Source organism: Streptopelia decaocto (assembly GCF_964273445.1).
Source record: "Streptopelia decaocto genome assembly, contig: HAP1_SCAFFOLD_1436, whole genome shotgun sequence".
Taxonomy (NCBI): Eukaryota; Metazoa; Chordata; class Aves; order Columbiformes; family Columbidae; genus Streptopelia; species Streptopelia decaocto.
The window spans coordinates 12,735-37,190 of NW_028116928.1; the positions used below are offsets into that span (position 1 = coordinate 12,735).

Genomic DNA, 24,456 nt, shown 5'->3' on the forward strand with positions numbered 1-24,456 from the left:
ATAAAAGCCGCCCCCGCGCTCGCCGCCGCCATTCTGAGGGCCGAGTGGCGGTGAGTAAAGAGCTCCGGGGCGGGGCGGCGGTTTGGGGGGGGGGGGGGGGGAATTTCCCCCTATTTTTATCCATTTTTAAGGCGCTGGGGGTGCCTTTTGGCAGGTTTAACGACCCTTTACGTGCAGAAAATGCCGTTTCCCCCATTCCCGGGCTGCGGGGCCGTCGCTTCCCCTTTAAAACTGAGGAAAACCGCCCCCCCCCACGCCCAAGGGCGTTTTCCTTCGGCTTTTTATCCACTTTTTTAACATTTAAACCATTCCCCGGGGGGTTTGACGAGTTCTAATCATTTCGTGTCTCTCTCCTTATAATTTTTTTCTTTTTTTTTTTGTTTTTTTTTGTGCCCGTCGTTTTTTTGTTGTTTTCCCCGCTCCAGGTTTGAGAGACGCCGAGAAAACCACGAGAAAACATAACAAAACAAACAAAACAAAACAAAATACAACAAAAAAAACATCATCAACAACAACAAAACAATACAAAATACAACAAAAACAAATACAAAATACAAATATAAGGGAAAAAAAGGGCTTTCTACCCGTGGAAGCGCCAGCGCAGCCGCCGCCCTTGGGACCGTCCTTGGAATCCGTTGAAGCTTTAAAGGACAAAAACCGCCACTTAAAAACATAATTAACCCACCAAACCAAAACCAAAAGGTTTTTTTTTGGGGGGCAAGCGCAGCAACTTTTTTTTTTTTCTCGATTTTTTGCGTATTTTACCTCAGGAAGCGTTTTTGGCGGGAAAAAAGCCCGCCAAAGCCAAAAAAAGGTGGAAAAAGGGGGGAAAAAAAACAAGTTGCTGTGGTATTTTTTTGCGCTTTTTAAAACCATGACTAAAATTAATGATTTTTTTGGCCTCTGATCACCCCACCAATGCAAAAATCCCAACTTTGAAGCGTTTTCGGCGAGAAAATATATTGGATAGTAAGTTGGCAATTTTCAACCAGCCCTTAAAACAGCGAAAAATGTGTAAAAATCCCCCAAAAATGAGACATTGGTGACCAATGAGCCCCCAAAGTGCGTGAATTGAGGGTTTAAAGCGTCAAATTGGGGGGGTTTTGTGTAAAAAGGTGCTTGGCGAGCTCCCCACCCCCCAAAAAACCCACAAAAGGGGCCAAAATGGGGTGAAACCCCCCCAAAAATCATTTGGTTTGTTATAATGGGGGGATATTGGGTTATAATGGGAGGATATTGGGATTTTGGGGGGGGGGGGTGAGCAATCTGTACATAAAGATTGCGGGGGGGCGCGTCGATTTGGGGCGATTTCGGTGGCGAATTGATTTATTTTCCCTTTATTTATTTATTATGTTTTTTAGGTGCCATTTTAGGATTGTTTGCGCAGAAAAATGTCGGGGGGGTGGAAAACGCGGTTAATGGGGGGGGGGTGGAAATAAAGGTCCCCAAGTTCCCAAAAAGCCGCATTTTAGGGCAAAATCAGGGTCGTTTAACACCCCCCCAAAAAAAACCCCAAAATAAGAAACAAACCCCAACGTGGTGGCGCCAAAACGCCCCCCCCCCCCTTTATTAAGCTTATTATTATTAATTCCCCCTTTTATTTTTTAATTGTTCCCAATTCTTTTTTATAGCTATTTATTTTACAGGTCGGGCCCCCCCCTGGGGTGGGGGGGGGGAAGCTCCTCAAGCCCCTTTTTAATTAACCCCCGCGGATTTAATCAATCAATTAATTAACGTAGGTGCTGCGCGCGCGTTGGGGGGGCGGGGGGGGTTGTTTTATGTCTTTATGTGTCCCCCCCCCTTTAAAATACCCCCAAATCGCCCCATTTTTGCCCGTTTCCCCCCATTTCTAAGATGGCGCCGGGCCTGGTGGCGGCTGGATGCAACAACAAACCCCTCCCCCCCTGCACTTATTGTGCCAAAACCCCCCCAATTCACCCCAAATTCCCCCCTTTTAACACCCCCCAATGTCCCTGTTGCTTTGGGGGACACCCCCCCCCTTAAAAACCCCCAATTTTTATCAATTTTTACCACTTTTTAGCCATTTTCCCCTTGGTTTCGCGTGTCGGTGGTTTATTATTGGGGGGTGTGTGGGGGGGGTGGTTGGAACAGCCTCATCAATCAATTAATTAACAACCTTTAATTCATTATGACAGGGAAATGCTACCACTGCCCCCCCCCCCCCCCAAAAAAAGCCGTTTTTAAGGGGGCCGAGCCCCAAAACCGCTCATTTTTGTCTCAATTTGCCCCGTTTTGGCAGCGCAGGCGAAGGGGAACTCGCTTGATCGCACCAAAAGGCGCCGGGTAAGCAAATGAAAACCCCCTTTTTTTAATCCAGTTTTCATTAATTTCACCACTTTTGGACCCATTGCTCCTTTTGGGTGATTTCGACCCATATCCCGGTGCCCCCCCCTTCCCCCAAAACCCCCCAAATTTGAAGCGTTTTGCTTAAAAACAACCTTAATTTGGATAGTGCGATAATATCCCTTTACCGTATTGTCTTATTTTTACCGTATTGCCCCATTTTTACCGTATTTCCCCCAAAAAGCGCAGCCAAACCCCTTTTTATGCCAGTGGTGGCATTCCCAGAGGGGGGGGACCCTTTGCGCCCCCCCCCCGCCATTACCCATCATTTCGGGGTCCCCACGACCCCCCCCTCACCAAACTAGTGGGTTTTACCCCAAAAAAACGCGCGTTTTGGGCAAAAACGCCTTGAAGTGGCTTCTTAGGTGCTTCCCCCCCCCCCACCGAGGGGGGGTCGGTGTGTTTTAGGGCCCCCCCCCCCTTCAAACTGAGGGTTTTTGGTGCTTTGTGCCCCCCCAAAAATAGGGAAAACCCCCAAATTGGGTGTAATTGGGGGGGGCTCAGCCCCCTTGGCCAAGCGGTGACATAATGGGGTGTCCCCCCCCCCCAAAAAAAGCCACCAAATGAAGGATTTTGGGGCTAAAAAGCTCAGGTTTGGGGGGAACATTTTTGGGGGGGTTGTGCCGGATTTAACTTGTTCTTGTGTTTTTCCAGAGGGGCTCAGCGACCCCCCCCCCCCCCCCAAAAAAAAACCCACCCCCCAATTGGGGGGGTTCTGCTGCTTGTATCCTTTAATTAATATGGGGGGGGGGGTTGGCTTAACGAGGCTTTGGCTCGTTAAGGCTTCACCATAAGGAGAAAAGGGCGCCCCAAAATATTGATGTTTTGGGGTGTTTTTTAGTGCCCCCCCCCCAAAATATAACAAGCCCAGGTCGTTTCCGCCTTCGTTAGCAAAACCAGGCCCTGCTTAAGCTTTAATTAGTGCTAATTAAGCCGCCCGTTGACGTCAAGAGCAGGAAAATCCGCTTTGGTGGGTCAGGCCGGATCTGGGTCAAGGGCCTGATGGCTCATTGGCGTTAATCAGCGCCCTGTTAATTAATAGCAAGCGCTAATTATGGGGTTTAATGGGGTTGGGGGGGGGGGGGTGACACCCCCAAATCTTGCGCCGTCGTCCCCCCCCCTTTTTGCCGCCGTCACCTCGTTAAGCGCCGGGTTGTTAATTAACCCTTGGAGTTCAACTATGGGGTGTAATTAAAACTAGGGGGGGGTGTAATTAAAACGAGGGGGGTGTCATTAAAACGAGGGGGGTGTCATTAAATCTAGGGGGGGGTGTCATTAAATCTAGGGGGGGTGTCATTAAAACTAGGGGGGTGTCATTAAAACTAGAGGGGTGTCATTAAATCTAGGGGGGTTTCATTAAATCTAGGGGGGGCATAATTAAAATTAGAGGCTGTAATTAAAACTGGGGGGGTGTAATTAAAACTGGGGGGGTGTAATTAAAACTGGGGGCACTGGGCCCCCCCCCAGCTCCTCTGGGGGGGGGGTTGTCACCCTAATGTCCCCCCAGATTGTCCCCATTGGTGGCAGCACCAATGAAACCCCAACCAGGGGCCACTTTGTTATCTCGGGGGGGGGGGGGTCGGTGACACTTTAGTGTCCCCTGGGGGGGGGTCAGTGACCCCTGGGGGGGGTCTTTGTCCCCCCCGGTTGCATTTTGGGGGCGATTTTGCCCATTTGGGGGGCGATTTCCCCCTTGTCGTGGCGTCACTGTTGTATCCAAATGGTCCCAAATCGGGGGGTTTTTGGGGGGGCCCGTGGCCGGGGGGGGGCACGGGGTGTCCCCACTGTCCTGACCCCCCCTCCTCTCTATTTCCCGCCCCCCCCCCAGGTGGTTCCTGCCATGGGCTCGGGCCCCATCGACCCCAAGGAGCTGCTGAAGGGCCTCGATTGCTTCCTGGGCCGCGATGGAGAGGTCAAGAGCGCCGAGGGAATCGCCAAAATCTTCAGGTTCGGCCCCAAAATCGGCCCCCGGGTCACCGCGGGCTCTGGGGACACTTGGGGGGGGGCTGGGGACACTTTTGGTGCCAGGTTTGGGGACAGTTTTGGTGTCTGGGGACACTTTTGGAGACAGTTTTGGGCTCTGGGGACACTTTGGGTCCCAGTTTTGGGCTCTGGGGTCACTTGGGGTCCCAGTTTTGGGGTCTGAGGACACTTTGGGTCCCAGTTTTGGGGTCTGAGGACACTTTGGGTCCCAGTTTTGGGCTCTGGGGACACTTTTGGTGACACTTTGGGTCCCACTTTTGGGCTCTGGGGCCACTTTGGGTCCCACTTTTGGCCTCTGGGGACCCTTTGGGTCCCACTTTTGGCCTCTGGGGACCCTTTGGTTCCCACTTTTGGGCTCTGGGGCCACTTTGGGTCCCAGTTTTGGCCTCTGGGGCCACTTTGGGTCCCACTTTTGGGCTCTGGGGCCACTTTGGGTCCCACTTTTGGGCTCTGGGGACACTTTGGGTCCCACTTTTGGCCTCTGGGGACACTTTGTGTCCCACTTTTGGCCTCTGGGGCCACATCTGCTCCCCCTTCCAATCCCAATTTTGGCCTCTAACCCCTCATTTCCCCTAATTAGCCTAATGAAGGACTCGCAGAAGATGGTGAGTCGCTGCATCTACCTGAACATCCTCCTGCAGACGCGTGCGCAGGAGATCCTGGTCAAGTAAGAGCATCCCGTGTCCTTTATAGGGGGGTATTTTGGGGCGTTTCATACCATTCCCCCCCCCCCGAACCCCAAATTTGCCCTATTTTCCCCAAATTTGACCCGTTTTCCCCCCTCCGGCCGCAGGTTCATCCGCATCGGGGGGTACAAGCTGCTCAACGCCTGGCTCACCAGCTCCAAAGCCGCCAACAACGTCCCGTTCCTGCAGCAGCTGCTGCTCACGCTGCAGCATCTCCCGCTCACCGTCGACCACCTCAAGCAGGTGGGGACATTTTTGGGGTCCCCCCTGGTGTTTAATGTCCCCCCCTGGTGTTTAATGTCCCCTCGGGGTGTTTAATGTCCCCTCGGGGTGGTTTTAGGGTCCCCCGGGTGATTCGGTGGCTGCTCAGGGGGGGTTTTGGCTCCGCTCGGCGGCTTCGGTGGCGCCAAGTTGATTTGGTTTTGTTGTCTCGGGGGCAGTTTTGTGGCCCCCAATGTGGCTTTTGTGTCCCCAGGGGGGTCATTGTGTCCCCCAAGGTGACTTTTGTGTCCCCAGGGGGGTCATTGTGTCCCCCAAGGTGACTTTTGTGTCCCCAGGGGGGTCATTGTGTCCCCCAAGGTGGCTTTTGTGTCTCCTGGGGTGGCTTTTCTGTCCCCCAGGGGGTCATTGTGCCCCTTAGGGTGGCTTTTGTGTCCCCCAATGTGACTTTAGTGTCCCCCAATGTGACTTTAATGTCCTCTGGAGTGGCTTTTGTGTCCCCCAAGGTGACTTTTGTGTCCCCAGAGGGGTCATTGTGCCCCTTAAGGTGACTTTAGTGTCCCTTGGGGTGGCTTTAGTGTCCCCTCAATGTGACTTTTGTGTCCCCAGGGGGGTCATTGTGTCCCCCAAGGTGACTTTTGTGTCCCCAGGGGGGTCATTGTGTCCCCTGGGTGGCTTTTGTGCCTCCTAAGGTGACTTTAGTATCCCTTGGGGTGGCTTTTGTGTCCCCCAATGTGACTTTAATGTCCTCTGGAGTGGCTTTTGGGTCCCCCCAAGGTGACTTTTGTGTCCCCAGGGGGGTTTTGTGTCCCCTGGGGTGGCTTTTGTGTCCCCAGGGGGTCATTGTGCCCCTTAAGGTGACTTTAGTGTCCCCTGGGGTGGCTTCTGTGTCCCAAGAGGGGTCTTTGTTCCCCCCAAGGTGACTTTAGTGTCCTCTGGTGTGGCTTTTGTGTCCCCTCAATGTGACTTTTGTGTCCCCAGGGGGGTTTTGTGCCCCCTAAGGTGCCTTTTGTGTCCCCAGGGTGACTTCTCAGTCCCCCAAACGTGCTTTAGTGTCCCCTCAGGGTCACTTTTCTGTCCCCAGGATGGGTTTTGTCCCCCTTTGGGTGCCTTTTGTCCCCCTTTGGGCACCTTTTGTCCCCCCCACACTCACCCCCTCCATCCTTGCAGAACAACACAGCCAAGCTGGTGAAGCAGCTCAGCAAATCCAGCGACGATGAAGGTCAGTACCCCCAAACCCCCCCCAAAAACCCTCCAAAACACCCCCAAACCCCCCAAAAAAACCCCATTTCCCCCCGTTTCTCCCCGCAGAGCTGCGCCGTCTCGCCTCCATCCTGGTCAGCGACTGGATGGGCGTCATCCGCTCGCAGAGCAGCGCGCAGCCGGCCGGTGAGTCAGAGCCCAGCAACTCAGGGCTGGTCTCCCATCCAAGGGCTGAGCAGGGCCGACCCTGCTTAGCTTCCCACATCAGGCATTGCCAAGGTGCTATGGCTGTGTATATATATATAAGGTCTCCCATCCAAGTGCTGAGCGGGGCCGACCCTGCTTAGCTTCCCACATCAGGCATTCTCAGGGTGCTCTGACTATGTGTATATATATATACATATATATATATATATATAATAAGGTCTCCCATCCAAGTACTGAGCGGGCCCGACCCTGCTTAGCTTCCCACATCAGGCATTCCCAGGGTGTTATGACTATGTATATATATATATATATATATATTATAAGGTCTCCCATCCAAGCACTAGCGGGCCCGACCCTGCTTAGCTTCCCACATCAGGCATTCCCAGGGTGTTATGACTATGTATATATATATATATATATATTATAAGGTCTCCCATCCAAGCGCTGAGCGGGCCCGACCCTGCTTAGCTTCCCACATCAGCCATTCTCAGGGTGCTATGACTGTGTATATGTATATATATATATATATATAAGGTCTCCCATCCAAGAGCTGAGCGGGGCCGACCCTGCTTAGCTTCCCACATCAGGCATTCCCAGGGTGTTATGACTATGTATATATATATATATATATTATAAGGTCTCCCGTCCAAGTGCTGAGCGGGGCTGACCCTGCTTAGCTTCCCACATCAGGCATTCTCAGGGTGCTATGACTATGTATATGTATATATATATATATATATATATATAAGGTCTCCCATCCAAGCGCTGAGCGGGTCCGACCCTGCTTAGCTTCCCAGATCAGATGAGATGGGGCGTTCTCAGGGTGCTGTGGCTGCATTTACTATATACATATATATATATATACACGTATATATGAGTTCCCCAAGTATATTCTGATGGTATCTGAACTAAACCCTTTATTCAGTGGCAGAGCAGAGGAGCAGGAGAACCTCTCTGGACCAGCTGGTCTCCCATCCAAGTGCTGACCGGGGCCGACCCTGCTTAGCTTCCCAGATCACATGAGATGGGGCGTTCTCAGGGGGCTGTGGCTGCATATATTATATATATATAAGTTCCCCAAGTGTATCCTGTTAATATCTGAACTAAACCCTTTATCGAAGGGCAGAGCAGAGGGGCAGCAGAACCTCTCTGACCTACTGACCACCCCCTTCTAACCCACCCCAGGTCCCATTGGCTTCATGGTCTCCCATCCAAGCACTGACCGGGCCCGACCCTGCTTAGCTTCCCACATCACATGAGATGGGGCGTTCTCAGGGGGCTGTGGCTGCATTTACTGTATACATACATATATTGGATAGTACCAACCCCAATATGTGACCCCGCGCACCCCCCGACCCTTTTCCTGCCTCTTTCCCCCCAGAACGCGACAAGAAAAAGCGCAAAGAGGAAACCAAAAGCAAAACCCCCGCTCAGGAGAAGCCCCAAGAACCCAAAACCGAGGCCAAAACGGAGGAAATTCCCGAAAAGAAGCGGGAAAAACCCAAATCCCAGCGAACCACAGCGCCCAGTCACGCCAAGTTCCGCTCCACCGGTACCGTTTTGGGGCGCTTTGGGGGGATTTGGGGGGTTCGTGCTTTGGGGTGGGGTCTATTCATGGTGTTTTCACCCCAAAACAGGGTTGGAGATGGAGACGCCCTCGTTAGCGCCCGTCAAGAAAATGAACTCGTCGGCGACCACCGATAAATACAACTTGAAACCCGTGCCCATCAAGAGGCAGAAGTGAGGGGCTGGGGACACTTTGGGGGGGTTGGGGACAGTTTTGGGGACAAGTTTGTGGGGTTTCGGGAGAGTTTTGGGGTTCTGGGGACATTTGGGGACAGTTGGGGGGTGGTTTTTGGGATCTCAGGGCAGTTTTGGGGGCGGTTTTTGGGATCTCAGGGCAGTTGTGGGGACAGTTTTGGGGGCTTGGGGACAGATTTAGGGGCTTGGGGACAGTTTTGGGGACAGTTTTGGGACCTTAGGACAGTTTTGGGGGCTTGGGGACCATTTTGGGGTCAGTTTTAGGGGCTTGGGGACAGTTTTGGGGACAGTTTTGGGGACAGTTTTCGGACCTTAGGACAGTTTTGGGTGGTTGGGGACAGTTTTGGGGTCAGTTTTGGGGGCTTGGGGACAGTTTTAGGGGCTTGGGGACAGTTTTGGGGTCAGTTTTGGGATCTCAGGGCAGTTTTAGGGGCTTGGGGACCATTTTGGGGTCAGTTTTGGGACCTTAGGACAATTTTAGGGGCTTGGGGACAGTTTTGGGGTCAATTTTGGGATCTCAGGACAGTTTTAGGGGCTTGGGGACCATTTTGGGGTCAGTTTTGGGATCTCAGGGCAGTTTTGGGGGCTTGGGGACAGTTTTGGGGGCTTGGGGACAGTTTTGGGGTCAGTTTTGGGATCTCAGGGCAGTTTTAGGGGCTTGGGGACCATTTTGGGGTCAGTTTTGGGACCTTAGGACAGTTTTGGGGGCTTGGGGACAGTTTTGGGGTCAGTTTTGGGACCTTAGGACAATTTTAGGGGCTTGGGGACCATTTTGGGGACAGTTTTGGGAGCTTGGGGACAGTTTTGTGGACTTGGGGACAGTTTTGGGGTCAGTTTTGGCATCTCAGGACAGTTTTTAGGGGCTTGGGGACCATTTTGGGGTCAGTTTTGGGACCTTAGGACAGTTTTGGGGGCTTGGGGACAGTTTTGGGGTCAGTTTTGTGACCTTAGGACAGTTTTAGGGGCTTGGGGACCATTTTGGGGTCAGTTTTGGGACCTCAGGACAGTTTTAGGGGCTTGGGGACCATTTTGGGGTCAGTTTTGGGACCTCAGGACAGTTTTGTGGACTTGGGTACAGTTTTGGGGTCAGTTTTGGGACCTTAGGACAGTTTTGGGAATGGGTTTGGGGGACTGGGGACAGTTTATGGGGTTCCGGGGACACTTTGGGTCCCACTTTTGGGCTCTGGGGACCCTTTGGGTCCCACTTTTGGGCTCTGGGGACACTTTTGGTGACACTTTGGGTCCCACTTTTGGGCTCTGGGGACACTTTGGGTCCCACTTTTGGGCTCTGGGGACCCTTTGGGTCCCAGTTTTGGCCTCTGGGGACCCTTTGGGTCCCACTTTTGGGCTCTGGGGACACTTTGGGTCCCACTTTTGGCCTCTGGGGACCCTTTTGGTCCCACTTTTGGGCTCTGGGGCCACTTTGGGTCCCACTTTTGGGCTCTGGGGACACTGTTGGTCCCACTTTTGGGGTGTGGGGCCACTTTTGGGGTCACTTTTGGGCCGGTTGTGACGTGTCCCCCCCCAGCGTCTCGTCCCTGGCCGGGGACGCCCCCCCCGCCGAGAAGAAATACAAACCGCTCAACACGGCGCCCAACGCCGCCAAGGAGATCAAGGTCAAGATCATCCCGCCCCAGCGTGAGTCACATGGGGACACTTTGGGGACACTTTGGGGACACTTTGGGGACACTTTGGGGACACTTTGGGGACACTTTGGGGACACTTTAGGTGCTTTTTTGGGGATTTGGGGGATAACCAGGTGCCCTTTTGGGGACACTGTGGGGACACTTTGGGTGCTGTTTGGGGACAATTGGGGGCTCTTTTGGGGACACTCTAGGGACACATCGGGGACACTGTGACGTGGCTTTGGGGCCACTTTGGGTGGTTTTGGGGCCACTTTGGGTCATTTTTGGGGCCACTTTGGGTGGTTTTGGGTGGACACTTGTGCCTTTTGGGGCCACTTTGGGTGGCTTTGGGGCCCCTCTGGGTGGTTTTGGGGCCACTTTGGGTGGTTTTGGTGATAGTTTGGATGGTTTTGGGTGGACACTTGTGCCTTTTTGGGGCCGCTTTGGGTGGTTTTGGGGCCGCTTTGGGTGGTTTGGGGTCAGTTTGGGTGGTTTGGGGTCAGTTTGGGTGGTTTGGGGTCAGTTTGGGTGGTTTTGGGTCACTTTGGGTGGTTTGGGGTCAGTTTTTGGGGTCAGTTTGGGCGGTTTTGGGTCAGTTTGGGGCTCACCCCATTGCTCCCCAGCCATGGAAGGCCTCGGCTTCCTCGACGCCCTCAACTCCGCCCCCATCCCCGGCATCAAAATCAAGAAGAAGAAGAAAGTCTTGTCCCCAACGGCCACCAAGGTGAGCGGAGCCCCACGTCCCTTTTGGGGTCCCTTTTGGGGTCCCTTTTGGGGTCCCTTTGTGTCCCTTTTGGGTCCATCTGGGGTCCCTTTGAGTCCTTTTGGGGTCCTTTGGGGTCCCTTTGAGTCCCTTTGTGTCCCTTTTGGGTCCTTCTGGGGTCCCATTGGGCCCTTTTGGGGTCCCTTGGGGTCCCTTTGGGTCCCTCTGGGGTCCCTTTGAGTCCTTTTGGGGTCCCTCTGGGGTCCCTTGGGGTCCTTTTGGGGTCCCTTGGGGTCCCTTTGTCTCCCCTCTGGGGTCCCTTTTGGGGTCCCTTTGAGTCCTTTTGGGGTTCCTTGAGTCCCTTTGGGTCCCTTTTGGGTCTTTTTGGGGTCCCTTGGGGTCCCTTTGAGTCCCTTTGTGTCCCTTTTGGGTCCTTCTGGGGTCCCATTGGGCCCTTTTGGGGTCCCTCTGGGGTCCCTTGGGGTCCCTTTGGGTCTCTCTGGGGTCCCTTTGAGTCCTTTTGGGGTTCCTGGGGTCCCTCTGGGGTCCCTTGGGGTCCTTTTGGGGTCCCTTGGGGTCCCTTTGTCTCCCCTCTGGGGTCCCTCTTGGGGTCCCTTTGAGTCCTTTTGGGGTTCCTTGAGTCCCTTTGGGTCCCTTTGAGTCCTTTTGGGGTTCCTAGGGTCCTTTTTGGGTCCCTCTGGGGTCCCTTTTGGTCCTTTTAGGTCCCTTTGGGTCCTTTTGAGGTCCCTTTGGGGTTTCATTGGGTCCCTTTTGAGGTCCCTTTGAGTCCTTTTGAGGTCCCTTTGAGTCCTTTTGAGGTCCCTTTGAGTCCTTTTGGGGTTCCTTGAGTCCCTTTTGGGGTCCCTTTGAGGTCCCTTTGAGGTCCCTTTGTGTCCCTTTGTGTCCCTTTGTGTCCCTTTGTGTCCCTTTGTGTCCCTTTGTGTCCCTTTGTGTCCCTTTGGGGTCCCTTTGGGGTCCCTTTGGGGTCCCTTTAGTGTCCCCTTGTGTCCCTTTGAGGTCCCTTTGAGGTCCCGTTGTCTCCCTTTTGGTCCCTTTGTGTCTCTTTTGGGGTCCCTTGGGGTCCTTTTTGGTCCCTTTGAGGTCCCTTTGGGGTCCCTTTGGGTCCTTTTAGGTCCCTTTTGGTCTCTTTGGGGTCCCTTTTGGGGTCCCTTTGTGTCCCTTTTGGGGTCCCTTTGTGTCCCTTTTGGGGTCCCTTTGTGTCCCTTTTGGGGTCCCTTGGGGTCTTTTTTGGTCCCTTTGTGGTCCCTTTTGGGGTCCCATTGTCTCCCTTTTGGGGTCCCTTTTGGGGTCCCTTTGTGTCCCTTTGTGTCCCCTTGAGGTCCTTTTGGGTCCCTTTTTGGTCCTTTTGGGTCCCTTTTTGGTCCTTTTGGGTCCCTTTGGGGTCCCTTTTTGGTCCCTTTTGGGTCCCGTTGAGCCCCTTTTGGTCCCGTTGATCCCCTTTTGGGTCCCTTTATGTCCCCTTGTGTCCCCTTGGGCTGCCAGCCCCCCATTTCACCCCATTTCACCCCATTATTTCCCCAGCCCAGCCCATTTGAGGGGAAGTCGCTGCCCGAGGCCTCGGCCCCCAAACCCGCGTCCCCGGAGCCCAACGCGCCCGAGGGCCCCGACGGGGAGCGCCCGGGGACCCCCGTGCCCCCCGTCGAGGTGCTGGAGCCCATGGACGCCGGTGAGGGGCTCGGGCCCATTCTGGGGGGGTTCAGGCCCAGTTTGGGGGGGTTCAGGCCCAGTTTGGGGGGGTTCAGTCCCCTTTTGGGGGGTTCAGTCCCACCTTTGGGGGTTCAGTCCCACCTTTGGGGGTTCAGGCCCATTCTGGGGGGGTTCAGTCCCCTTTTGGGGGATTCAGTCCCACCTTGGGGTGGTTCGGTCCTATTCTGGGGGGGTTCAGGCCCATTTTGGGGGGTTCAGTCCCATCTTGAGGGGTTAAAACCCACTTTGGGACCATTAAATCCCACCTTGCAGGGGGTTTCAGTCCCATTTGGGGGGGGTTCAGTCCCATTTTGAGGGATTAAAACCCACTTTGGGACCATTAAATCCCATCTTAGGGGGTTAAAACCCACTTTGGGACCATTAAATCCCATCTTGAGGGGTTAAAACCCACTTTGGGACCATTAAATCCCATCTTATGGGCTTAAATCCCACTTTGGGACCATTAAATCCCATCTTAGGGGGTTAAAACCCACTTTGGGATCATTAAATCCCATCTTATGGGGTTAAATCCCACCTTGGGACCATTAAATCCCATCTTGGGGGGTTAAATCTCACCTTGGAGGGGTTTAAACCACATTTGAGGAGGCTTAAATCCCACCTTGGGGTCTTAAATCCCATTTTGGGGGGTTAATTCCCATTTGAGGGGGTTCAGGTCCCATTTGAGTGGGTTTAGGTCCCATTTGAGTGGATTTAGGTCCCATTCGAGTGGGTTTAGGTCCCATTTGAGGGGGTTTAGGTCCCATTTTGGGGGTTTAGGTCCCATTTGAGTGGGTTTAGGTCCCACTTGAGTGGATTTAGGTCCCATTTGAGGGGGTTTAGGTCCCATTCGAGGGGTTTCAGGTCCCATTCGAGTGGATTCAGGTCCCATTCGAGTGGATTTAGGTCCCATTCGAGTGGATTTAGGTCCCATTCGAGTGGATTTAGGTCCCATTCGAGTGGGTTTAGGTCCCATTCGAGTGGGTTTAGGTCCCACTTGAGTGGGTTCAGGTCCCATTTGAGGGGGTTCAGGTCCCATTTGAGTGGGTTTAGGTCCCATTCGAGTGGGTTTAGGTCCCATTCGAGGGGGTTTAGGTCCCATTCGAGGGGGTTTAGGTCCCATTTGAGGGGGTTTAGGTCCCATTTGAGTGGATTTAGGTCCCATTTAGGGGGTTTAATTCCCATTTGAGGGGGTTTAATTCCCATTTTGGGGGTTTAGGTCCCATTCGAGTGGGTTTAGGTCCCATTTGAGGGGTTTAGATCCCATTTTGGGGGTTTAGATCCCATTTGAGTGGATTTAGATCCCATTTTGGGGGTTTTAGGTCCCATTCGAGTGGTTTTAGGTCCCATTCGAGTGGGTTTAGGTCCCATTCGAGTGGGTTTAGGTCCCATTCGAGTGGGTTTAGGTCCCATTAGAGGGGGTTTAGGTCCCATTCGAGTGGGTTTAGGTCCCATTTTTGGGGTTGAGGTCCCACTTGAGTGGGTTTAGGTCCCACTTGAGTGGGTTCAGGTCCCATTCGAGTGGGTTTGGTCCCATTCGAGTGGGTTCAGGTCCCATTTGAGGGGGTTTAGGTCCAATTTGAGGGGGTTTAGGTCCCATTTGAGTGGATTTAGGTCCCATTTAGGGGGTTTAATTCCCATTTGAGGGGGTTTAATTCCCATTTTGGGGGTTTAGGTCCCATTTGAGTGGGTTTAGGTCCCATTTGAGGGGGTTTAGATCCCATTTTGGGGGTTTAGGTCCCATTTGAGGGGGTTTAGATCCCATTTTGGGGGTTTAGGTCCCATTTGAGGGGGTTTAGATCCCATTTTGGGGGTTTAGGTCCCATTTGAGTGGGTTTAGGTCCCATTTGAGGGGGTTTAGATCCCATTTTGGGGGTTTAGGTCCCATTTGAGGGGGTTTAGGTCCCACTTGAGGGGGTTTAGGTCCCACTTGAGGGGGTTTAGGTCCCATTTGAGGGGGTCAATTCCCATTTTGGGGGTTCAGGTCCCATTTGAGGGGGTTCAGGTCCCATTTGAGGGGGTTCAGGTCCCATTTGAGGGGGTTTAGGTCCCATTTGAGTGGATTTAGATCCCATTTTGGGGGTTTAGGTCCCATTTGAGTGGGTTTAGGTCCCATTTGAGTGGGTTCAGGTCCCATTTGAGGGGGTTTAGGTCACACTTGAGTGGGTTTAGGTCCCATTTGAGTGGGTTTAGGTCCCACTTGAGTGGGTTTAGGTCCCATTTGAGGGGGTTTAGGTCCCATTTGAGGGGGTTTAGGTCCCACTCGAGTGGGTTTAGGTCCCATTTGAGTGGGTTTAGGTCCCATTTGAGTGGGTTTAGGTCCCATTTGAGTGGGTTTAGGTCCCATTTGAGTGGATTTAGGTCTCACTTGAGTGGGTTTAGGTCCCATTTGAGGGGGTTTAGGTCCCATTTGAGGGGGTTTAGGTCCCATTTGAGGGGGTTTAGGTCCCACTCGAGTGGGTTTAGGTCCCATTTGAGTGGGTTTAGGTCCCATTTGAGGGGGTCAATTCCCATTTTGGGGGTTCAGGCCCCATTTGAGGGGGTTCAGGCCCCATTTGAGGGGGTTCAGGTCCCATTTGAGGGGGTCAATTCCCATTTCGGGGGTTTAGGTCCCACTTGAGGGGGTTTAGGTCCCACTTAGGGGGTTTAGGTCCCACTTAGGGGGTTTAGGTCCCATTTGAGGGGGTCAATTCCCACTTAGGGGGTTCAGGCCCCACTCGGGGGGTCCATCCTCCCCCTGACCCCCCTTGTCCCCATTGTCCCGTTGTCCCCAGGCTCGGCGGCGGCGCCCGGGGAGCCCCAGGCGGGGGAGGGGCCGGAGGGCGGCCCGGCCGCCAAGAGGAGCCGCAAGCGCAAAACCGTCAGCTGGCCCGAGGAGAACAGGCTGCGCGAGTATTTCTACTTCGAGCTGGACGAGACCGAGAGAGGTGGGGACAATGTCCCCCCCGGGTACCCCCCGGGTACCCCCCGGGTCCCCCCGTGTCCCCTCGTATCCCCCCGTGTCCCCTCGTATCCCCCCGTGTCCCCTCGTATCCCCCCGTGTCCCCCATATCCCCCCGTGTCCCCTTGTATCCCCTCGTGTCCCCCCGTGTCCCGTCCTCTCCCCGCCGTGTCCCCTCCTGTCCCCCCCGTGTCCCCTCCTGTCCCCCCCGTGTCCCCTCCTGTCCCACCCGTGTCCCCTCCATGTCCCCCTATATCCCCTCCATGTCCCCCCATATCCCCCCCGTGTCCCCCAGTGTCCCCCCATATCCCCCCCATGTCCCTCCATATCCCCCTGTGTCCCCCCCATATCCCCTCATGTCACCCCCGTGTCCCCCCGTGTCCCCCCGTGTCCCCCCGTGTCCCCCCGTGTCCCCCCATGTCCCCCCGTGTCCCCCCATATCCCCCCCATGTACCCCCATGTCCCCTCCTGTCCCCCCATATCCCCTCGATGTCCGCCCATATCCCCTAGTGTCCCCCCCCGTGTCCCCCCTCGTGTCCCCCCATATCCCCGCCGTGTCCCCCCGTAGCTCCCCGTGTCCCCCAATATCCCCCCCCCGTCCCCTCCGTGTCCCCCGATGTCCCCCAGTGTCCCCCCCGTATCCCCCAGTGTCCCCCTGTATCCCCTCATGTCCCTCCGTGTCCCCCCATAACCCCTCATGTTCCCCCGTGTCCCCTCATAGCCCCTCCTGTCCCCCCTGTGTCCCCCCTGTGTCCCCCCATATCCTCCCGTGTCCCCTCCTGTCCCTCCATATCCCCTCCATATCCCCCCCATGTCCCCTCCTGTCCCCCTGTGTCCCCCCCATATCCCCTGGTGTCCCCTCATATCCCCCCATATCCCCTGGTTTCCCCCCATATCCCCCCATGTACCCCCATATCCACTCATGTCCCCGCCGTGTCCCCCCGTGTCCCCCCATACCCCCCCATATTCACTCCTGTCCCCACCATGTCCCCGCCGTGTCCCCCCGTAGCCCCTCCTGTCCCCGCCGTGTCCCCCCATGTCCCTTTGTGTCCCCCCATGTTCCCCCCATGTCCCTTTGTGTCCCCCCATGTTCCCCCCATGTCCCTTTGTGTCCCCCCATGTCCCTTTGTGTCCCCAATATCCCCCCCGTGTCCCCAATATCCCCCCCATGTCCCCTCCTGTCCCCCCCATATCCCCTCCTGTCCCCCCCATATCCCCTCCTGGCCCCCCCCCATATCCCCTCGTGTCCCCCCATGTACCCCCATATCCCCTCCTGTCCCCCCCATATCCCCTCGTGTCCCCCCATGTACCCCCATATCCCCTCCTGTCCCCCCATGTACCCCCATATCCCCTCCTGTCCCCCCCATATCCCCTCGTGTCCCCCCATGTACCCCCATATCCCCTCCTGTCCCCCCATGTACCCCCATATCCCCTCCTGTCCCCCCATATCCCCTCCTGTCGCCCTTGTGTCCCCCCATATCCCCTCCTGTCCCCCGCCATGTCCCCCCCGTGTCCCCTCCTGGGGTGACCCGACCCCCCCTATGTTTTGGGGTGACTCCCCCCATGTTTTCAGGGTGACTCCCCCCATGTTTTGGGGTGACTCCCCCCATGTTTTCGGGTGACTCCCCCCATGTTTTGGGGTGAAGCTGCACTCCCCTCCCTGTATCCCCTGGCTTTTGTGTTGACCCCCGGGTGTTGGGGTGCCCCCCATGTGTCGGGGTACCTCTATTCTTTGGGATTCCCCCCCCGCCATGTTTCGCGGTGCCTCTAATTTTGGGGGTTCCCCCCCCCCCGTGTCCCCGCAGTGAACGTGAACAAGATCAAGGACTTTGGGGAGGCGGCCAAGCGGGAGCTGCTCAAGGACCGCGAGGCCTTTGAGACGGCGCGGCGCCTGAGCCACGACAGCATGGAGGAGAAGGTGCCCTGGAGCCCCCCCCGGGCGCTGGCGCTGCCCCCGCCCCTCGTGCCCCCCGGCAGCGGCAGCCGCGAGCGCTTCACGCAGGCCGAGCGCGAGAAGGGGATCCTGCAGGAGATCTTCCTGTCCAAGGAGAGGTGAGCGGATCCCGAGGGATCCTTTGGCTGTTTTGGGGGCGGGGGGGGGGGGTTAATCCACCTATTTCTGGTCCTTTTTGGGGAGTGGATCCCTTGGTGGGGGGATCCTGTGGGCGATCTTCCTGTCCAAGGAGAGGTGAGCGGATCCCAGGGATCGTTTGGCTGCTTGGGGAACTGGGGGGCTTAATTCCCCCTATTTCCACCCCTCTGGGAAGTGGGGATCCTGTGGGAGATCTTCCTGTGTGATGAGAGGTGAGTGGATCCCAAGGGATCAGTGGTCTGCTTGGGTTTAATCGACCTATTTCTGGCCCTTTTTGGGGAGTGGGTCCCTTGGTGGGGGGATCCTGTGGGCGATCTTCCTGTCCAAGGAGAGGTGAGTGGATCCCAGGGGATCGTTTGGCTCTTTGGGGAGCCGGGGGGGTTAATTCCCCCTATTTCCACCCCTTTGAGAGGTGGGGATCCCTGCGGGGTGGGGGATTCTGCAGGAGATCTTCCTGTGCAAGAAGAGGTGAGTGGATCCCAAGGGATCGCTTGTGATATTGGGAGCGGGGGATCCACCCTTTGCTTCGGGGTGGTCCCTTTTGGGGAGTGGATCCCTTGACGGGGGATCCTGTGGGAGACATTCTCATGCAAGGAGAGGTGAGTGGATCCCAAGGGATCGCTTGTGATATTGGGAGCAGGGGATCCCCACTCTGGGGAGGGTTGGTCTGAATCCTCCCATTTTGTGTCCGTTTTGGAGAGTGGATCCCTTGGCGGGGGGATCCTGCAGGAGATCTTCCTGTCCAAGGAGAGGTGAGCGGATCCCGAGGGATCCTTTGGCTGTTTTGGGGGCGGGGGGGGGTTAATCCACCTATTTCTGGTCCTTTTTGGGGAGTGGATCCCTTGGTGGGGGGATCCTGTGGGCAATCTTCCTGTGCAAGGAGAGGTGAGCGGATCCCAGGGATCCTTTGGCTCTTTGGGGAGCCGGGGGGGTTAATTCCCCCTATTTCCACCCCTTTGGGAAGTGGGGATCCTGTGGGATCATCCTGTGATAAGAGAGGTGAGTGGATCTCAAGGGATCACTTGTGATATTGGGAGCAGGGAATCCCCTTTCTGTTGGGGGGAGTGGGATGAATCCCCCTAATTCCACCCTTTTGGGAAGTGGGGATCCTGTGGGAGATCTTCCTGTGCGATGAGAGGTGAGTGGATCCCAAGGGATCGCTTGTGATATTGGGAGCAGGAGATGACCACAAGATCGCACAGAGATCCACCCTCTGCTTGGGGACGGGGGGGTCTGAATCCCCCTGTTTCTGGCCCTTTTTGGGGAGTGGATCCCTTGGTGGGGGGATCCTGTGGGAGATCTTCCTGTGCGAGGAGAGGTGAGCGGATCCCGAGGGATCGTTTGGCTGCTTGGGGGGTGTGGGGGGGTTAATCCCCCTATTTCCACCCCTTTGGGAAGTGGGGTTCCTGTGGGGTGGGCGGGATCCTGCAGGAGATCTTCCTGTCCAAGGAGAGGTGAGTGGATCCCAAGGGATCAATTGTCTGCTGGGGGGTGGGGGTGGTTAGTCCACCTATTTCTGGCCCTTTTTGGGGAGTGGATCCCTTGGCGGGGGGATCCTGCAGGAGATCTTCCTGTCCAAGGAGAGCTGAGACGATCCCGAGGGATCACTTGTGATGTTGGGAGCAGGGAATCCCCTTTCTGTTGGGGGGAGTGGGATGAATCCCCCTAATTCCACCCTTCTGGGAAGTGGGGATCCCTTAGTGGGGAGGATCCTGCAGGAGATCTTCCTGTGTGATGGGACGTGAACGGATCCCAAGGGATCATTTGTCTGCTTGGGGGGTGGGGGGGGTTAATCCCCCTATTTCCACCCCTTTGGGAAGTGGGGATCGTGCAGGAGATCTTCCTGTCTAAGGAGAGGGGAGTGGATCCCAAGGGATCACTCATTATATTGGGAGCATGGGATTCCCCCTCTGTTTTGGGGGGGGGGGGGGGGGCTGAATCCTCCCATTTCTGTGCCTTTCTGGGTAGTGGGGCTCCAGCAGGAGATCTTCCTGTGCAAGGAGAGGTGAGCGGATCCCATGGGATCACTCATGCTCTTAGGAGCAGGGGATCCCCCCTCTGCTTGCCGGGGGTGGCTGAACCCTCCCACTTTCTGTCCTGTTTGGGGAGCGGATTCCCCCAGGGGATCCCCAAGGATCTGGTGCCTGCAGGAGCAACCTGGGGGGTCCATGAGGATCCTGAGTCTTTTGCAGGGAAGACACAGGATCCCAGAAGATCGAGAGTCTTGGTGGGGGGGGCCAGGATCTCTGGGGATCCAGAGTCTTGGGGGGAAAACACAGGATCTCTGGGGATCATCTCCTGGGGGAGACAGGATCCCTAAGGATCGGGGGTCCTGGGGGGACACACGGGATCCCTGAGGATCCAGTCTTGGGGGAAACGGCATCCCTGAGATTTTTGGGGGTGACACAGGATCCCTGGGGATCCCGAGTCTGGGGGTGACACAGGATCCCTGGGGATCCCGAGTCTCAGATGACCCAGGATCCCTGGGGATCCCAAGTCTTGGGGGTGACACAAGATCCCCGGGGATCCTGAGTCTTGGATGACATGGGATCTCTAGGGATCCCAAGTCTCGGGGGTGACACAGGATCCCTGGGGATCCCAAGTCTCGGGGGTGACACAGGATCCTGAATCTCAGGGCTTAACCCAGGATCCCTGGGGATCCCGAGTCTTGGATGACACCGGATCTCTCGGGATCCTGAGTCTTGGGGGTGGCACAGGATCCCCAGAGATCCCAAGTCTCATGGGTGACAGGGGATCCCCAGAGATCCCGAGTCTCAGGGGTGACACAGAATCCTTGAGGATCCCAAGTCTTGGGGGTGACACGGGATCCCCAGAGATCCCGAGTCTCGGGGGTGACACAGGATCCCTGAGGATCCCAAGTCTCGGGGGTGACAGGGGATCCCCAGAGATCACGAGTCTCAGGGGTGACAGAGGATCCTGAATCTCAGGGCTTAACCCAGGATCCCTGGGGATCCCGAGTCTTGGGGGCGACACAAGATCCCTGGGGATCCCGAGTCTTGGATGACACAGGATCTCTAGGGATCCTGAGTCTTGGGGGTGGCACAGGATCCCCAGAGATCCCGAGTCTGGGGGGTGACACAGGATCCTGAATCTCAGGGCTTAACCCAGGATCCCTGGGGCTCCTGCGTATCAGGGGTGACCCGGGATCCCTTGGGCTCCCCTCTTGTGATCCATCGGGATCTCTTGGGGATCCACTGACCCGCCCACCCCCCCTCCGCAGCGTCCCCGACAGCCCCCACGAGCCCGATCCCGAGCCCTACGAGCCGCTGCCCCCCAAGTTGATCCCGCTGGACGAGGTAAGCGCTGACGTCACGCCGGGCGCCGCCGCCCCCCCCCAAACCAGATCCCCCCCCCCCCCACCCCATAGCGCAGCCCCCCCAACCCCCCACCCCCCGTCTCTGTGCCCCCCCAGGACGGCTCCGGCGAGGAGGCGGCGGCGGATCCCGGCGGCGCCGCGTCCCCCGACCCCGGCGGCTCCAAACTGCCGCCCGTGCTGGCCAACCTGATGGGCAGCGTGGGGGGGGGCAAGGGCAACCCCCCCGGCCCCGCCGGCCCCGGCCCCATCAACATGCAGGACATCCTCAGCTCCATCATGGTAACGGCCCCCCCAAAACCGCACTGACACCCCAAAACAGCACTGACACCCCCCCCCCAACCCAGTACATCCTCAGCTCCATCATGGTAACGGCCCCCCCAAAACAGCACTGACACCCCAAACCGGCACTGACACCCCAAACCCAGCATGGACCCCCCAAGCCAGTATAGACCCCCCCAAAACGGCACTGACACCCCAAACCCAGTACAGCTCGCCCCCCACCCATCACAGCCCCCCCCCACCCCATCACAGCCCCCCCCCACCCCAGTATAGAACCCCCAACCAGTACAGACCCCCCCAAAACGCAGTACAGACCCCCCCAAAACCCAGCACAGCCCCCCCACCCAGTATAGACCCCCCACCCCATCACAGCCCCCCCCACCCCATCACAGCCCCCCCACCCCACCACTGACCCCCAAAACCCATCACAGCCCCCCCCACCCCATCCCAGCCCCCCCCATCCCAGCCCCCCCCATCTCAGCCCCCCCCCATCACAGCCCCCCCCATCACAGCCCCCCCCCCCAAAACCCAGTACAGCCCCCCACCCCAGTACAGCCCCCCCCACCCCATCACTGACCCCCACCCCATCACTGACCCCCACCCCATCACTGACCCCCACCCCATCACAGCCCCCCCCACCCCATCACAGACCCCCCCCAAAACCCAGTACAGCCCCCCCACCCCATCACTGACCCCCCTACCCCAGTATATGCCCCAAAACCCATCCCAGCCCCCCACCCCATCACTGACCCCCACCCCAGTATAGACCCCCCCACCCCACCACTGACCCCCCCACCCCATCACAGCCCCCCCACCCCAGTATAGACCCCCCCACCCCACCACTGACCCCCAAAACCCATCACAGCCCCCCCCACCCCATCACTGACCCCCAACCAGTACAGACCCCCCCAAAACCCATCGCAGCCCCCCCATCGTGGCGACCCGGGGGGGCGGTGGCGGCGCAGGGGGGTGACCCGGGGGGGCCGGGGTGACCCCGTCCCGCGTCCCCGCGTCCCCGTGTCCCCGTCCCTCACGTCCCCGTGCCGTCCCCGTCCAGGGGGGGCCCAGCCCCCACAAGGCCGAGGAGCTGCTCAAACAGCCCGACTACTCCGAGAAGATCAAACACCTGCTGGGGAACCTGCAGGGACCCGCGCCCGGAGGTGAGGGAGGGGACAGTGGGGACATGGGGACATGGGGACATGGGGGACAGTGGGGACATTGAGGGCATGGGGGGCAATGGGGACACGGGGGGCATTGGGGGACAATGGGGACACTGGGGACATGGGGGGCAGTGGGGACACTGGGGACATGGGGGGCAATGGGGACACGGGGGACAATGGGGACACAGGGGACATTGGGGGACAATGGGGACACGGGGGACATTGAGGACATGGGGGACAGTGGGGACACGGGGGACATTGAGGGCACGGGGGACATTGGGGGACAATGGGGGCATGGGGGACACGGGGGACATTGAGGGCACAGGGGACATGGGGGACATTGGGGGACAATGGGGACATGGGGGGCATGGGGGACATTGAGGACATGTTGGGCATGGGGGGATACGGGGGACAATGGGGACACGGGGGACATTGAGGACATGGGGGACAATGGGGACATTGGGGACATGGGGGACATTGAGGACACTGGGGACACGGGGGACAATGGGGACAATGGGGACACGGGGGACATTGAGGACAGTGGGGACACGGGGGGCATGGGGTCCCCTTAATTTGGGGACAAGCTGGGGACACCGTGTCCCCTCTTGGGGGGGGGGGTCCCACAATGAGGGGCGACTGTCCCTTTGCTTTGGGGACTTGGGGGGGTCTCAGGGTGTCCCCTGCCCCCCCGTAACCCCCCATTTTTTTTGTGTCCCCCCCCCCAGTGCCACACGGGCTGTTGGGTCCCGGCCCCCCCATGGCCAACGGCTTCGCCCCCCCACACAAGGGGATGCAGCATTTCCCACCGGGGGGGCCCCTGCCCGGTGAGTCCCCCCAAAACCCGACCCCCCCCCAAAACCCCCCTGACCCCTCCCAAAACCCCCTCACCCCCCCAAAACCCCCTGACCTCCCCAAACCCTATGACCCCCCCAAAACCCCCTGATCCCCCCCCGAACCCCCTGACCCCCAAAACCCTATGACCGCCCCCCAAACCCCTTGACCCCCCAAACCCTCTGACCCCCCCCCAAACCCTCTGACCCCCCCCCCCAAACCCTATGACCCCCCCCAAAACCCTATGACCCCCCGAACCCCTGACCCCCCCCAACCCAATGACCCCCCCCAACCCAATGACCCCCCCAAACCCCTCTGACCCCCCAAAACCCTATGACCCCCCCAACCCCTGACCCCCCCCAACCCAATGACCCCCCCTCAAACCCCCTGACCCCCCCCAAAACCCCCCTGACCCCCCCCCAAACCTTCTGACCCCCAAAACCTATGACCCCCCCAACCCCATGACCCCCCCCAAAGTCCCTGTGACCCCCCTGAACCCCAAAATCCTTGTGACCCCCGAACCCCAAAATCCTTGTGACCCTCCAAAACCCCAAAATCCCTGTGACCCCCCCAAAACCCCCCTGTGCCCCCCCATTTTCTTCCCCTGAACCCCAAACCCCCCTTGACCCCCTTATTCTCTCTCTCCCCCAAACCCCCCCGAACCCCAAAACCCCCCTTGACCCCCTGACCCCCCAACCCCCCCATTTTCTCTTTCCCCCAAACCCCCCCTGAACCCCAAAACCCCCCTGACCCCCCGTTTTCTCTTCCCCCAAACCCCCCTGAACCCCAAAACCCCCCCTGACCCCCCCGTTTTCTCTTCCCCCAAACCCCCCTGAACCCCAAAACCCCCCCTGACCCCCCCGTTTTCTCTCCACAGGCCCCCACGGCGGCGGCGGCGGGGGAGGGGCTCCCGGCCTCCCCCCCCCGGGGATCCCCGGGGGCCCCCGAATGTTGGGTCCCCCCCCCCCTCCACGCGGCGGCGACTTTTGGGACCCCACGGAAACGGGGGGGGGTGGCGGCGGCGGCGGCGGGGGGTCCTCCGGGGGGGGGGCCCCCCCCCTCCCAACCACGGGGGGATGCGCGGGGGGGGCCCCTTTCACCGGCCCCGCGGCCGCAGCGGCGCCGACCCCCCCCCCCCCTCCGCCGCCCCCCCCGTATCGGTGCCGCGGGGGCGGGGGGCGCAGCGGGGGCCCCCCCAATGGCACCCGGGGGGGGGGGCGGCCCCCCCGGCGACCACGGCAGAGCCCACCCGGGCGATCACCCCCGCGGCCACGCTGGAGGTAAATGCGGGGGGGGGCCCTGGCTCTGGGGGGGCCCGGCCCGAATTGGGAGGGGCCAGTGGGCGCCCCCTCCCCCCCGCC

The 24,456-nt window shown here is 57.8% G+C and overlaps 1 protein-coding gene across 1 annotated transcript; it reads left to right on the forward strand.

Moving 5' to 3' along the window:
* Positions 1-34: 34 nt before the first annotated feature.
* Positions 35-24,375, forward strand: PPP1R10 (protein phosphatase 1 regulatory subunit 10; the record flags this gene model as incomplete). Its single annotated transcript, XM_082076688.1, is given in 23 exon segments — positions 35-50; positions 426-969; positions 2,261-2,304; positions 4,193-4,311; positions 4,928-5,014; positions 5,141-5,276; positions 6,423-6,474; positions 6,564-6,641; positions 8,044-8,214; positions 8,300-8,402; positions 9,952-10,061; positions 10,672-10,772; positions 12,294-12,438; positions 15,230-15,382; positions 17,202-17,448; positions 20,730-20,805; positions 20,922-21,104; positions 22,162-22,264; positions 22,990-23,088; positions 23,973-24,136; positions 24,139-24,222; positions 24,224-24,294; positions 24,296-24,375. Coding segments are annotated over 22 exon segments (2,488 nt in total), but the record flags the coding sequence as incomplete, so codon positions are not given.
* Between the last annotated feature and the right edge of the window lie 81 nt (positions 24,376-24,456).